Below are 16,401 nucleotides of genomic sequence, written 5' to 3'. Positions count from 1 at the left end.
TATTTAGACACCTTCAGAAACCAGAAGCAGCAGGAGGAGACCTCATTGCTTCCTCATTAATCCAGGCACTCTTCCTTCAGAAGAAAGGAATTTTTAATTAGCACTTTTTTTAACATGAATTTTATTTCCCTTTAGATGTTTATTATCACACCAAATGACAACAATAAATGCAGCTGCTGATACTGTAAATGGCATTTTCATGCATCTGGGCTTCCAATGCTTGTTAAACGTTAAAAGTACCTTTCTACAAAATTAAGCACATGTTGTTGTTTAGTCATTTCAGTCCTGTCTGACTCTTTGCAACCCCATGGACTGTAGCCACCAGGTTCCTCTGTCCATGGGATTGTCCAGGCAAGAATGCTGGAGTGGGTTGCCATTCCCTTCTCCAGGAGATCTTTCCAAGCCAGCGATGGAACCCCCATCTCCTGCACTGGCAGCAGATTCTTTACCACTGAGCCACCAGGGAACCATAAGTTTGCATCAGTCTTTTTTAAATCTGAAATGCTCAGAAGTAGACACCTTTGTTTATATATATTTTGGGTTTTTTTAATCTCAAAGAGTGATTTTATATTTTTTTAGGTTAGGCTATTTCTAGAGCTCACTAGTCTATTAGTAACAAAGTTAGTGAAGAAAGTTTCAAAATGTTATATGAAACCAAACCAACTTCAATTTTACCTTACCATTAAAGGCCCAAGTGGAAGATCAAGTAAACCCGTGAGGTCACAGTGCATTCAACAACTACAATGGCTAGTCACAAAGTAGACATCCAGCCACGCAACCAAAAAATAGGAAATATGTCATGCCAACAGTCAACATTACTGCATTTTCCATGGTAAAAACACTTAAAGTTTATCATTTTGTCACATATCTTTACACCACTAAGCTCAGAGGGTTGCCACAGAGTTAAGAGCAACATTTGCAAAACACTCCATCAACGTGAAAGCATTTAAATGCTAATTCTTGTTTCTGTAACTCTTGACAAAAGACAACATGTATTTTCAAAATTATTAGAATTATTAAGAGCACCCTGAGAGCGACTAAAATCCTCTGGAATATAAAGGCATACACTTAAAACTATCTGGAGACAAAAAGAAATTTAAATAACAAAAAAGGCTGAAAATATGATTACATCAAATGAGAAGGCAGTAAATGCTTCCTGAAGTTAACGATTATTTTTATCACTTTGGAAAATCTGTGCTCAGGTCTCATAAAAAGCAATGACGCTGGAGAAAGCAAAATTGAGTTCACTACAGAGATCGAGGTCTAGTTTCCACCAACTGCTTCCAACAGATTTACTGCTGCAAAGGTTGTCACTAAAATGAATGATAATCAACAACTCCCAGAAAGAATAAATCCTGATGAATATTATTAAGAGTCAAGGAAAAATACTTAATCATCCTCAAATTAGGTATGTATGAATAGGAAAAAATGGTTCTAAAAAGCACTGACCATTAAAATTATCCTCCCTCCCCTTTCCAAAAAGCAATACTTTAAAATACAGAAAAAAACAAAAATATGTTGCTACGATTTATAAGAGCTAAGAACAGTTCTCCCTGTTGGAAACAAGATTTGAACATCAAAAGACAGCCAGTGAACACTGATTAAATCAGTATTTCTAACGCTAAAAAAGGTGGTAGGTGGTGAGAATGATGTCAGCGTTTGGTGACGTGAGAGACAACTTTTAATCCAATAATGACAATAACTCTGTTCCAAATCCTGTGCAACGCGAAACGTTGGCAATTTGAAACATAACTGAAACGACCTGTAGTGAGTGAAAACTCAGCAAACACCCTTGTTCTTTCTGAACAATGACCCAAATAATGGACCACTATAAAAAGAACAGATGACACATCCAATTCAGCCTCCAATGTGCACAGGTTTGACAGTCTCAGAGATAAGACACAATGAATCTCCTACGACAGAATGGTCATTTTAGTCATCAGAATGTCTGGAAAAGGAGCAGACGAGGAGGGACAGAATGGAGGGACAGATGAGACTGAGAGGCGTAAAGAATGAGGGAGGGCTTTGGGGAGAGCGAAAAACACGGGTGTTTAAGTAAGTCTGTGAAGCAAAAAACACGACTACAGGAAAGGCTAACTTTAACTGGTAGTGGAGAGAAAGAAGTTCGGAGATGAAACTGACCACGGCCCCGGAGCCCGCAGAGGCTGCGCGGTGTTCCGCCGAACTAGCCTTTGTTGATTTCCCTCTTTCCCCTAATTTTAAGCACAGGTCTGCTTCAAAGCGCTCCCTGTGAAGAAGGGAGAAGGGGGAACTGGGTGATGAGCAATGCGGGAGTTCATCTCTCCCAAGTATTTCATCCACCCAGAATCTAACTCGCCCAGTGAGGGGGAGGGAAGGTTAGAAGGAACGGATAGAAAGACGCCGGGATCTTTTGCAGAGGTCGCTCCCTATGGGAAATCACAGGGTGGGTGCGCTTGATGGCGGAGGGGACCAACTCCCCTTCCAAGTGTGGCCACTTACGAAGACGCGCTGGGCACGAAGAAGTCCACCGCGAAGCCGAAGTAACTTCCCTCTGGGCCAGAGTACTCCGCAGGACTCTCCACATCTAGATTGAAGGCGCCGCAAAGAGGCAGCAGGATTCCGGGGAGAAGGAGCAGGAGGCGGCGGGGGCGAAGGCGCAGTCGCCGCCGCGGCAGAGAAGCCATCGTCGAAGTGCGCGCGGGGCGCCGAGCCCGGAGCCGCGGCCACCCCGCCCGAAGCGCACGGAGCCCGCGGCCCGCCGCCTGCGCGCGCCGAAACTTGCCAGCGGCTCCCTTCCCCGCGAGTCCCGGACAGCGCTGGGGGAGGAAGGAGGGCCGAGCTGCGGAGCGGCCGCCCGGGAAGTGGGGCGCAGGGCGCGCGGGGCGGGGACAGCAGCGCCGGCGGCCCCCGCCTCTCTCCCGCTCGGCCGCTCAGCGTCGCGCCTCGGCCTCGGGACTGCCGGGACGGGCGCCGCACCCCCGACCCGGGTCCTGCCTCGGCCAGTGGGAGGAGGCAGAGCAGGAGGAGGAGCCGCCCTAGAGGCTGAGCCAACTCGCAGGAGGAAGTGGGGGAGGAGAGTCAGCCTCGGACTGGGACGAGCCGAGCACACTTCCGTGCGCCCTGGCTATCACCTCCTGTCCCAAGAACGGGGCTCGAGGATCGAGGCCCCAGACCCTCAGAGCCCGGGTCACCGGCAGCGCTCCTTGACTAGGGCCTCAAACCCAGAACCGGAGTGGGGGGTTGGGGGGGGGGGGGCGGTTGGTGAACGATGGTCGGTGCAGGAGATGCTCGAGCGTCCCAACCCGCCCGCGCCCTACGGAGTGCCAAGGGCAGCCGGATTCCCCCGGCAACTCTTGTGCGACTTTTATTTAAAAATGAGTAAAGCTTTGTCCGTGTCTTGTGTTTCTGGTACTTTAAAGCCCTCAGGCACTCACAGACGAAACTCTAATTAATGGTCGTTCTCCCCAATTCTAGCCCACACTCAAACGCTGAACTTAATTATAAACTTTCAGAATGCTAGCACAGCCTCTTCCAGGCGAGTCGTATTAAAACTGATCTTCAGCCGACCACGAAAGGATGGGCAGGGCAAAGAACCGCAATAATCGTTTTAAATTACGTCAGATTAGTCAAAATCTTATTCCTAGTTTATTAGTGTAGAAGTATGAAGGTGTGATCTCTCACTCACCTAGAGCCAGACATCCTGGAATGTGAAGTCAGGTGGGCCTTAGGAAGCATCACTATGAACAACGCTAGTGAAGGTGATGGAATTCCAGTTGAGCTATTTCAAATCCTAAAAGATGATGCTGTGCAAGTGCTGCACTCATTATGCCAGCAAATTTGGAAAACTCAGCAGTGGCCACAGGACTGGAAAAGGTCACTTTGCATTCCAATCCCAAAGAAAGGCAATGCCAAAGAATGCTCACACTACCGCACAACTGCACTCATCTCACAAGCTAGTAAAGTAATGCTCAAAATTCTCCAAGCCAGGCTTCAGCAATATGTGAACCGTGAACTTCCAGATATGCAAGCTGGTTTTAGAAAAGGCAGAGGAACCAGAGATCAAATTGCCAACATCCACTGGATCATGGAAAAAGCAAGAGAGTTCAAAAAAAAAACCTATCTATTTCTGCTTTATTGAATATGCCAAAGCCTTTTACTGTGTGGATCACAATAAACTGTGGAAAATTCTTCAAGAGATGGGAATACCAGACCACCTGATCTGCCTCTTGAGAAACCTGTATGCAGGTCAGGAAGCAACAGTTAGAACAGGACATGGAACAACAGACTGGTTCCAAATAGGAAAAGGAGTATGTCAGGGCTGTATATTGTCACCCTGCTTATTTAATTTATATGCAGAGTACATCATGAGAAACGCCGGGCTGGAGGAAGCACAGGGTGGAATGAAGATTGCCAGGAGAAATATCAATAACCTCAGATATGCAGATGACACCACCCTTATGGCAGTAAGTGAAGAACTAAAGAGCCTTTTGATGAAAGTGAAAGAGGAGAGTGAAAAAGTTGACTTAAAGCTCAACATTCAGGAAACTAAGATCATGGCATCTGGTCCCATCACTTCATGGGAAATAGATGGGGAAACAGTGGCAACAGTGGCCGACTTTATTTTGGGGGCTCCAAAAATCACTGCAGATGGTGATTGCAGCCATGAAATTAAAAGACGCTTGCTCCTTGGAAGGCAAGTTATCACGAACCAAGACAGCATATTAAAAAGCGGAGACATTAGTTTGCCAACAAAGTTCCGTCTAGTCAAGGCTGTGGTTTTTCCAGTAGTCATGTATGGATGTGAGAGTTGGGACTATAAAGAAAGCTGAATGCCGAAGAATTGATGGTGGTGCGTGGACTTCAAGGAGATCCAACCAGTCCATCCTAAAGGAGATCAGTCCTGGGTGTTCATTGGAGGAACTGATGTTGAAGCTGAAACTCCAATACTTTGGCCACCAGATGCAGACAGCTGACTCATTTGAAAGACCCTGATGCTGGGAAAGATGGAGGGCAGAAAGAGAAGGGGATTACAGAGGATAAGATGGTTAGATGGCATCACTGACACAATGGACATGAATTTGGGTGGACTCCAGGAGTTGGTAATGGACAGGGAGGCCTGGCATGCTGCAGTTCATGGGGCCGCAAATAGTCAGACACGACTGAGCGACTGAACTGAACTGAACTGAACTGAAGGATTTTAGATTTGGAAGAAGGAATATGCACCTGAGGTCCCTTGGGGCTAGCTTGCTATAGGTGTTTTCCACCTCGCCCAGGCCCTGGAGCTGGACTGAGGACTGAACCTTGACCTTTTCTTTTGTATTCACAACTCCTAGCACCTTGCCAGGAAGTTAGTAAGCAATCAATAAAACGTTGAAGCAATGAGTGAGATGAGTTGAAATCATGAGTAAACTTTGCCCAGAGACATGACTTCCTCATATTGTGTATCAAGTGCTGAAGAGGTGAACAAGACAAGAGTATAAATGCATTGTTCGGATTTTTAAAACAGTTTAAAAAGTACTAAAACAGTAAATTTGAATTTGAACCTATGTATGTAAACTGAAATATCTAATTTGAATGTATAGTACTTAATTGCATCATATACTTTGATTTTTAAATGTCACTAATAGTTATGCAACACAACCTTAGGCATATTTTATAATGTATAGTCCAATACTTGCCTAAAGGAAATCTCAAATAGTAATTTCCTTTAGGCAAATGTTGGACCATACGTTATAAAACATGCCTAAGGTTGCCTAGTCAAGGCTATGGTTTTTTCCTGTGGTCATGTATGGATGTGAGAGTTGGACTGTGAAGAAGGCTGAGCGCTGAAGAATTGATGCTTTTGAACTGTGGTGTTGGAGAAGACTCTTGAGGATCCCTTGGACTGCAAGGACATCCAGCCAGTCCATTCTGAAGGAGATCAACCCTGGGATTTCTTTGGAAGGAATGATGCTAAAGCTGAAGCTCCAGTACTTTGGCCACCTCACGCGAAGAGTTGACTCATTGGAAAAGACTCTGATGCTGGGAGGGATTGGGGGCAGGAGCAGAAGGGGACGACCGAGGATGAGATGGCTGGATGGCATCACGGACTCGATGGACGTGAGTCTGAGTGAACTCCAGGAGCTGGTGATGGACAGGGAGGCCTGGCGTGGTGCGATTCATGGGGTCACAAAGAGTTGGACACGACTGAGCGACTGAACTGAACTGAACTGAAGGTTGTGTTGCATACTTGGGAGTGAAGTTGCTCAGTCGTGTCCTACTCTTTGCAACCCCATGGACAATAGCCTACCAGGCTCTGCCGTCCATGGGATTTTCCAGGCAAGAATACTGGAGTGAGCTGCCATTCCCTTCTCTAGGGGATCTTCCCAACCCAGGGATCGAACCCGGGTCTCCTGCATTGCAGACAGACGCTTTACCGTCTGAGCCACCAGGGAAGCCCATACTTGTACATAAATATAAATGTACCTTTTTCCTTGCCATGTTCTCTGGCATGGGTATGGGTATGTATAACACACAAACCCAAAGGGTCATCTATGCCTTAAAAGCCTGAGAATCAGTTCCCTTGGAAATCCACCGAGATAGGGAGAGAAGCTGAAACTTGAGTGAATGAAGACCACATTTCTATGAGGGGACAAACAGGGTAAGCCAGTACCTTAATCCCCAGGGTTGTGAATGCAGACATGTTTACTACAGAGTAGTCAGGCTTGAGCAGTCATCTATCCAGCACCTTGCAGACTGAGGAAGTTTATTATGTGAATGAAGCAACTAAACTGCCTTAGTCATGTCTTACACTTTTCGACCCCACGGACTGTCCATGGGATTCTCCAGGCAAGAATACTGGAGTGGGTTGCCATGCCCTCCTCCAGGGGAATCCTAGGGATCGAACCTGTGTCTCCTAACGTCTACCTGCATTGGCAAGGGGGTTCTTGACCATTAGCACCACCTGAGAAGTGTGTATACCAATTCAGCCCATGCTTATTCAGAATAGAATGTGCCAGGTATTGTGTGCACAGAAGAGGGCAAGAGCATATTTTAGCTACAAAGAAAAACTGTGCTATCCCCCATTCCCATGGCATTCTTTAAAACTACATTATAATAATTTTCCAACTTAAGAGAGATATATCAACATTAAGTATAATCATTTTTAAATCAAGAAAATTAAATAGTAAAAATATATTTACTTTTAATTTACCCCATAGCAGTATGAATCAAGGAGCATAGCAGTATAGGGTAAATTAAAAGTAAATATATTTTTACTATTTAATTTTCTTGATTTAAAAATGTTTATACTTAATGTTGATATAGCTCTCTTACTGCTTTGTCCTATTGGAGAAGGCAATGGCACCCCACTCCAGTACTCTTGCCTGGAAAATCCCATGGATGGAGGAGCCTGGTGGGATGCAGTCCATGGGGTCGCTGAGAGTCAGACAGAACTGCAAAACTTCAATCTCACTTTTTACTTTCCTGCATTGGAGAAGGAAATGGCAACCCACTTGGGTGTTCTTACCTGGAGAATCCCAGGGACAGGGGAGCCTGGTGGGCTGCCGTCTATGGGGTTGCACAGAGTCGGACACGACTGAAGCGACTTAGCAGCAGCTTTGTCCTATGCTTAAAATCCTGAGTCCACTGATTTCTGTAAATTCAAATGCCTGAGTTTAACTCCTGGCTTCACCAAATACTAGTTAGTTGTGTGATGCTGGGCAAATCACTCCAATCATTATGTGCCTCAGTTTTCTTTTCAAAGAAAGCTCAGTTCTATTACCATAAATTAAGAGGAATTTCAAATTTTTATCTTTCAACCAACATCAAGGAGGATTCAGTTCATAATCCACAGAAACCCTTTCGAAATCCTCCTTTTCCGCTCTCCATTTCTCGAGCCCTTAATCCACTAAACCCAACCATACAATGTTTGTTGCTGTTGCTTTCCAGCTGTTTATTAGGGAGATCAATTTGGCCTTGGCCTTTCCAGCTTCACTCCTTCTGGGTGAAGGCATTCATTTCTTTTCATATTTGTTTTTATTGAGATAACATTGGCTTATTACATTATACAAGTTTTATGGGTACAACATTACATTTCGACTTCAATATACCCCACAGAATTGCCTTTTCGTATCTGTATCACAAACGATCCCCAGCTGGCACTTGGGTGTGTGGAAGAGAAGGAAGGCAAAACACCTGTCTTTCTGGGCTCTCTTTCCTAATCTGTGCCCTCAGGGTTAGGGTTGTCCAGGTCTCTGTCTTTGATTCACTGCATTTCTCATTCTACACATCGCTAACATTATCTTACTCGTTGTCATGATCTTACCACTCTGCACCTCACAAAGTAGCTTTCGCTATATTAAATCAATTAAATCAATTACTCATAGTGTCCCCAAAGTGCCATCTTTGTTCACAGGGTCTCTGTCTTCCTAGAAAACATTAGATCTCCTCATCAACCAGACTACATCCTTCTGCAACTTCAACCTACACAACGTCCTCTCTCTGGCTGTTTCCTACCTCTTTCAAGATGTGTATCAGTCATCATCATGTTCTCAGGAAGCCTTCTATCAGGAACCATGACTTTTGTTTTTGTATCCTCTGAGCTCAGTACTGGAGAAGGCAATGGCACCCTGCTCCAATACTCTTGCTTGAAAACTCCCATGGATGAAGAAGCCTGGTAGGCTGCAATCCATGGGGTTGCTAAGAGTCGGACACGACTGAGTGACTTCATTTTCACTTTTCACTTTCATGCATTGGAGAAGGAAATGGCAACCCACTCCAGTGTTCTTGCCTGGAGAATCCCAGGGACGGCGGAGCCTGATGGGCTGCCATCTATGGGGATGCACAGAGTCAGACACGACTGAAGTGACTTAGCAGCAGCAGAGCTCAATGCTGAGCACAAAAATGGAATTTATTCCATTGTGCAGATATTTATTAATAACATTTTTATTAAGTATATTCAGTATGTGCTGGGCACTGTGCTAAAGTCCTATCAGATAGGTTCTATTAGTATGCCCAACGGAAAGATGAAGAAACTGATTCTTAGATCAAATTTTTCCAGGTTCACAAAAGTAGAGTGTTGAGACAGATTTTAAATGCATGATTGTCCAACTGCAAGCTCACACCCACTATCACTAGTTACCTCTTACGGTATAAACATACATAATGTAACAGTACAAGGCTAAAATAAACAGGTAATATATTCAAAATGATCTGAAAATTTACTTAAATTACCTTTAATCTTAATCCATCTGAATTTTTTACCAATAAAATATTTTAATCAAACTTTATTATTGTTTGTATTCATCACTAAATTGGTAAGGTTTGTCTCAGAAAAAGGGCTTCTCTGGCTCAGATGGTATAGAATTTGCCTCCAATGCAGATCAGGGTTTGATCCCTGGGTCGGGAAGACCCACTGACAAGAGAATGGCTACCCACTCCAGTATTCTTATTTGGAGAATCCCATGGACAGAGGAGACTGGCGGCTACAGTAACAAAGAGTCAGATGCAACTGAAGTGATTTAGCATGCACACACACATTCCATCTTCTAATCTCTTCATGTCCTCTGACCTCCTGCTGAGAACCTGGGGCCTCAGGGACCTCCCTAGAGTAACTAGGGTGGTTGTTGCGAGTTTCCATGGAACAATGTCACCTGGTCTCTTTCAAATCTCTTGTCTCCACACTAGGCAGAATAATGATGTCTGCTAAGGAGAAATTGGCTCACATCCATGAATATCAAGGGAGGGAAATGTTTCTCATCCTCATCTATAAGTAACACATTTATATTTTCATAATAGTAGCAAATCAATTATTTGCAGCATTTAGAAGAGATGCTTTTCCCATTTACCAGGAAAAGTTAGTTACAAACTTGTTTCAGATAAATATTGGGGAAATGTGTAAATATCTTCATTCCTTTGTTTAAAGAACAAGACATAGATAACTAATATTTTAAAGTTTCAAAAACAAAATTGCAACTCTTTAAACTCTTTTTTTGAAAGGATTTAACTTAAATGGATTATTGCTGAATAAAACTATCCAGGAAACTTCTTTGGATTTTTTCCCCCTTAGGACTGAGTATGTTGGTAAGCCAAATAAAATATGTACTGTTTTCTATCTCTGGCTTGATTAATAGGTAACATTTCACTATCTGAATTTTTTTTTCTCTCCACCATGCATTTAGTTTATTCATCTCACTTATACAATCTAGTTTTTAAATTTTCCTCTTTTCTCTTTAATATCATGGGACTTTAGAGGTCAAACTGAAAAGACCATATTGATTACTTTTGTATAAAAACCTAAAGAATGTACATATATGAATACTAAAATAGAATCTAACTGAAACGGAGCAGGACTCTATGATCCTTAACCACCACCCCGCCCCTTTTGCCTGTGGAAAACTTTAGTCAAAGAGAAGTGAGAAATGCTGAAATAAAGATAGTCAAAGGAGACCAAATAACAATAATGTAGTCATTAAGCACAGTCAAGGACCTTTAGTTCTTTCTCGAGGGCTATAGATAATATTCTGAGTCACATCCTGTGAGCTGTGTTATAGACACCAAAACACCAGGTGAAGTTAACTACATGATGACCAGGCTGTACCCAGATATGAGCTGCCACAATTTCAAGAATTGACCGCAAAGACATGGGAACAAATGGACCCTGAAACTGAAGACTAACTGTATCAAAAACAATCAAGATGATGCTGGTCAGACCACCGATGATCAATTTGAAGATGACTATCAGAGCTGACTGTGCCAAGAACTGACTCATTTGAAAAGACCCAGATGCTGGGGAAGATTGAAAGCAGGAGGAGAAGGGGATGACAGAGGATGAGATGGTTGGATGGCATCACTGACTCAATGGACATGAGTTTGAGTAAACTCTGAGAGAGTTGGCGATGGACAGGGAGGCCTGGCATGCTGCAGTCTGTCGGTCAAAAAGAGCTGGACATAATTGAGTGACTGAACTGAACTGAACTGATGACCTTAAATTGAGAACATGAAAATGATAACTCAATCAAGAGTCTTTCATAAATGAATGAGTGAATAATGTACTTTTCAAGAAGTAGATAAGTTCAAGAATGTCTTACTAGGTTCATTTTATAACTAGCAAAGAAATGGGATTAAGTTACTAACTTCATCTAGAAAAGTGCCTGTTTTTCATTCCTTGTTGCAATTTGGGATTAGGATTTGGAGTTTATGAAGGAGATAAAAACTAATCATGAATAGCAATAGCCTGTGCACTCTTGGAATTCTCTACATCTCATTGTAAAAAAACCACTTTACTTTCACAATAAGCATTCTTTACTCCAAGGACATGCCTGATTTTCAGAGTTTCCCTTCAAATGATCAACATGTTGTTAAAATGTAAAGGGAAAATCACATGTATTATTCCATTTATAATAATTAAATATTACAGACTCCTCTTACAATATAACTACTTAAGGTGATTGAATTTGTTTTAAAGGCTTAAACTGTTGATGTGTACTCTGATGTGCACTAAGAAATATTAATAGACCATGTTAATAGATCACATTTCTCAATATTAATAGATCACATAGCATATATTTTTTAAAAATCTATGTTTGGAAGAGGATAATACTATCTAAGTTACTCTTTAATCCCTGGAAAGTCAAATTAGAGGCTTAGATATAGACAGCAAAATGTCTGTAATATATTTAGAATTAGCAAACAAATCTATAGAAAATAATACACAAACATTGAATTTGTAGATTGCTTTGGGTAGTATACTCATTTTGACTATATTGATTCTTCTGATCCATGAACATGGTATATTTCTCCATCTATTAGTGTTCTCTTTGATTTCTTTCATCAGTGTTTTATAGTTTTCTATATATAGGTCTTTAGTTTCTTTAGGTATATATATTCCTAAGTATTTTATTCTTTTCGTTGCAATGGTGAATGGGATTGTTTCCTTAATTTCTTTTTCTACTTTCTCATTATTAGTGTATAGGAATGCAAGGGATTTCTGTGTGTTGATTTTATATCCTGCAACTTTACTATATTCATTGATGAGCTCTAGTAACTGAGTATACTACCCAAAGCAATCTACAAATTCAATGCAATCCCTATCAAGCTACCAGTGATGTTTTTCACAGAACTAGAACAAATAATTTCAAGATTTGTATGGAAATACAAAAAACCTCGAATAGCCAAAGCAATCTTGAGAAAGAAGAATGGAACTGGAGGAATCAACTTGCCTGACTTCAGGCTCTACTACAAACCCACAGTCATCGAGACAGTATGGTACTGGCACAAAGACAGAAATATAGATCAATGGAACAAAATAGAAAGTCCAGAGATAAATCCACACACCTATGGACACCTTATCTTTGACAAAGGAGGCAAGAATATACAATGGACTAAAGACAATCTCTTTAACAAGCGGTGCTGGGAAAACTGGTCAACCACTTGTAAAAGAATGAAACTAGATCACTTTCTAACACCACACACAAAAATAAACTCAAAATGGATTAAAGATCTAAATGTAAGACCAGAAACTATAAAACTCCTAGAGGAGAACATAGGCAAAACACTCTCCGACATAAATCACAGCAGGATCCTCTATGATCCACCTCCCAGAATTCTGGAAATAAAAGCAAAAATAAACAAATGGGATCTAATTAAAATCAAAAGCTTCTGCACAACAAAGGAAAATATAAGCAAGGTGAAAAGACAGCTTTCTGAATGGGAGAAAATAATAGCAAATGAAGCAACTGACAAACAACTAATCTCAAAAATATACAAGCACCTTATGCAGCTCAATTCCAGAAAAATAAATGACCCAATCAAAAAATGGGCCAAAGAACTAAATAGACATTTCTCAAAAGAAGACATACGGATGGCTAACGAACACATGAAAAGATGCTCAACATCACTCATTATCAGGGAAATGCAAATCAAGACCACAATGAGGTACCACTTCACACCAGTCAGAATGTCTGCGATCCAAAAGTCTGCAAGCAACAAATGCTGGAGAGGGTGTGGAGAAAAAGGAACCCTCCTACACTGTTGGTGGGAATGCAAACTAGTACAGCCACTATGGAGAACAGTGTGGAGATTCCTTTAAAAATTGCAAATAGAACTGCGTTATGGCCCAGCAATCCCACTGCTGGGCATACACACTGAAGAAACCAGAATTGAAAGAGACACATGTAACCCCAATGTTCATCGCAGCACTGTTTATAATAGCCAGGACATGGAAGCAACCTAGATGTCCATCAGCAGATGAATGGATAAGAAAGCAGTGGTACATATACACAATGGAGTATTACTCAGCCATTAAAAAGAATACATTTGAATCAGTTCTAATGAGATGGATGAAACTGGAGCCAATTATACAGAGTGAAGTAAGCCAGAAGAAAAAACACCAATACAGTATACTAACACATATATATGGAATTTAGAAAGATGGCAATGATGACCCTGTATGCGAGACAGCAAAAGAGACACAGATGTGTAGAGCAGACTGTTGGACTCTGAGGGAGAGGGAAAGGGTGGGATGATTTGGGAGAATGGCATTGAAACATGTATACTATCATGTAAGAAACGAATCATCAGCCTATGTCTGATGCAGGATACAGACACGGGGAGGATTCAGAGAGATGTTATGGGGAGGGAGGCGGGAGAGGGGTTCATGTTTGGGAACACATGTACACCTGAGGTGGATTCATGTCAATGTATGGCAAAATGAATACAGTATTGTAAAGTAAAATAAAGTAAAAATAAAAAATTAAAAACATAATAATACACAAACAAATTTTTAAAAATCACTATTCTTCTAGTGTCATGAGTTATAAAGGGGATTATGTGTTATAGCTTTAAATGTCTATGGCATTTGATAGATGATTATTAATGTTTTCCTCCTGCTAATCATTTAGTATAAATGTAGCTTTACTTTTATTGGAGATTATAAATCAAAACCTCTAATTCTTTCTGTTTTTAGCCTAATTTTTTGGTCACACCACACAGCTTGCGGGATCTTGGTTCCCAGTTGTTGTTGTTCAGTTGCTCAATCATGTCCAACTCTTTCAAACCCCATAAACTTCAGAATACCAGGCCTCCCTGTCCATCACCATCTCCCAGAGTTTGCCCAAACTCAGATCCATTGACTCAGTGATGCCATCCAACTATCCCATCCTCTGTCATCCCCGTCTCCTCCTGCCTTCCATCTTCCCCAGCATCAGGGTCTTTTCCAGTGAGTCAGCTCTTTGCATCAGGTGGCCAGAGTATTGAGCTTCAGCTTTAGCATCAGTCCTTCCAATCAATATTCAGGATTGATTTCCTTTAGGATGGACTGGCTTGATCTCCGTGCAGTCCAAGGACTCTTAAGAGTCTTCTCTCTCATTGCAGCTCAAAATCTAATATCAAGCATCAATTCTTCAGCACTAAGCTTTCTTTATAGTCCAACTCTCTCATCCATACATGACTACTGGAAAACCATAGCTTTGACTAGACAGACCTTTGTCGGCAAAGTAATGCCTCTGCTTTTTAATATGCTGTCTAGGCTTGTCATGGCTTTTCTTTTAAGGAGTAAGCGTCTTGATTTCATGGCTGCAGTCACCATCCACAGTATTTTGGAGCCCAAGAAAATAAAGTCTGTAACTGTTTCCATTTTTTTCCCCCATCTATTTGCCATGAAGTGATATGCAGAGTACAGCATGAGAAACGCTGGACTGGAAGAAACATAAGTTGGAATCAAGATTGCCGAGAGAAATATCAACAACCTCAGATATGCAGATGACACCACCCTTATGGCAGAAAGTGAAGAGGAACTCAAAAGCCTCTTGATGAAAGTGAAAGTGGAGACTGAAAAAGTTGGCTTAAAGCTCAACATTCAGAAAATGAAGATCCTGGCATCCGGTCCCATCACTTCATGGGAAATAGATGGGGAAACAGTGGAAACAGTGTCAGACTTTATTTTGGGGGTGCTCCAAAATCACTGCAGATAGTGATTGCAGCCATGAAATTAAAAGACGCTTACTCCTTGGAAGAAAATTTATGACCGACCTAGATAGCATATTCAAAAGCAGAGACATTACTTTGCTGACTAAGGTCCTTCTAGTCAAGGCTATGGTTTTTCCAGTGGTCATGTATGCATGTGAGAGTTGGACTGTGAAGAAGGCTGAGCGCCGAAGAATGGATGCTTTTGAACTGTGGTGTTGGAGAAGACTCTTGAGAGTCCCTTGGACTGCAAGGACATCCAACCAGTCCATTCTGAAGGAGATTAGTCCTGGGATTTCTTTGGAAGGAATGATACTAAAGCTGAAACTCCAGTACTTTGGCCACCTCATGCGAAGAGTTGACTCATTGGAAAAGACTCTGATTCTGGGAGGGATTGGGGGCAGGAGGAGAAGGGGACGACAGAGGGTGAGATGGCTGGATGGCATCACTGACTCGATGGACGTGAGTCTGAGTGATCTCCAGGAGTTGGTGATGGACAGGGAGGCCTGGCGTGGTGCGATTCATGGGATCACAAAGAGTCGGACACGACTGAGCGACTGAACTGAACTGAACTGAACTGAACTGAACTGGATGTCATGATCTTCATTTTTTGAACGCTGAGTTTTAAGCTACCTTTTTCACTCTCCTCTTTCATCTTCATCAAGAGGGATCAAATCCAAGCCCATCAGGGAATTCCCAAAACCTCTAATTCTTTTTTCCTTCAGCTTTATGATAAATTTAAATACTCATAATCAGATGACCTTTAAAAAATAAAGTCTACAAAGTCATGCATATTTTTATTTTTTCCTTGGAAAAAATGGCAAGAAAATGTCTTTAATGACAAAACACAGCATTTGTATAATACACATGTATGTATAGGTCCTGAAATTTTTCCTTAGATACATGATTTAATCTTACTATTGTTTAGTACTATGTCACCTGCTGGGGTCCAGCCCCTGCAGGATCCAGGGGAACCTAAAGGAAAAACGGCATTGGCGGATGATTTAGAGAGAGATAAGGAAAGAATACTGTAGATAAGAAAATAGAGGAGAGAAAGAGGCTGATATTCCTTGGTTTACATAGAAAGCCAATCAAACTTCGAGACAAGAAGTTTGCCCTGTTCACGGAGGCCACAGGTGCCTTCCCGATCTCACGAGAGAGTGAAGACGCAGAACGTCTTTCTGTTCAGGTCTTAGAAACCCGGGCAGATAAGTGAATGCAGGGAGCCTCTATGCTCCAAGGGATCAGCCTGAAAAAGAGAGGGAGGGAAGGAGAGAGAGAAAATGATTGACACAAGGAGACCAAGCTGCTTCAAGCGAGGCCCATTGTTTTTATTTTTATACCTTTACTTGTACATAGAGGGAAATGAAAGATGCAAAGTCATACAGAGTCAGCCCAAACATTATATCTGTTTTGTCTTTATCGAAACTAGGATTTTTCTGCAAACTTTTCCCATAAACAATATTGTGTACATTA

The 16,401-nt window shown here is 41.9% G+C and overlaps 1 protein-coding gene across 2 annotated transcripts in view; it reads right to left on the bottom strand.

Moving 5' to 3' along the window:
• The window catches only part of ITGAV (integrin subunit alpha V), a 104,179-nt gene extending 101,247 nt beyond the window's left edge, over positions 1-2,932 (bottom strand). For both annotated transcript variants that reach the window (XM_040227768.1, XM_040227769.1), the window contains exon 1: positions 2,482-2,932. In XM_040227768.1, coding sequence (XP_040083702.1) covers positions 2,482-2,666 — 185 coding nt within the window. In that variant the 5' untranslated portion in view covers positions 2,667-2,932. The remainder of the gene's footprint in view (positions 1-2,481) is intronic.
• Between the last annotated feature and the right edge of the window lie 13,469 nt (positions 2,933-16,401).

This window comes from Oryx dammah, unplaced genomic scaffold, assembly GCF_014754425.2.
Source record: "Oryx dammah isolate SB20612 unplaced genomic scaffold, SCBI_Odam_1.1 HiC_scaffold_27, whole genome shotgun sequence".
Lineage (NCBI taxonomy): Eukaryota > Metazoa > Chordata > Mammalia > Artiodactyla > Bovidae > Oryx > Oryx dammah.
This window is presented reverse-complemented; position numbering and strand designations above follow the sequence as displayed.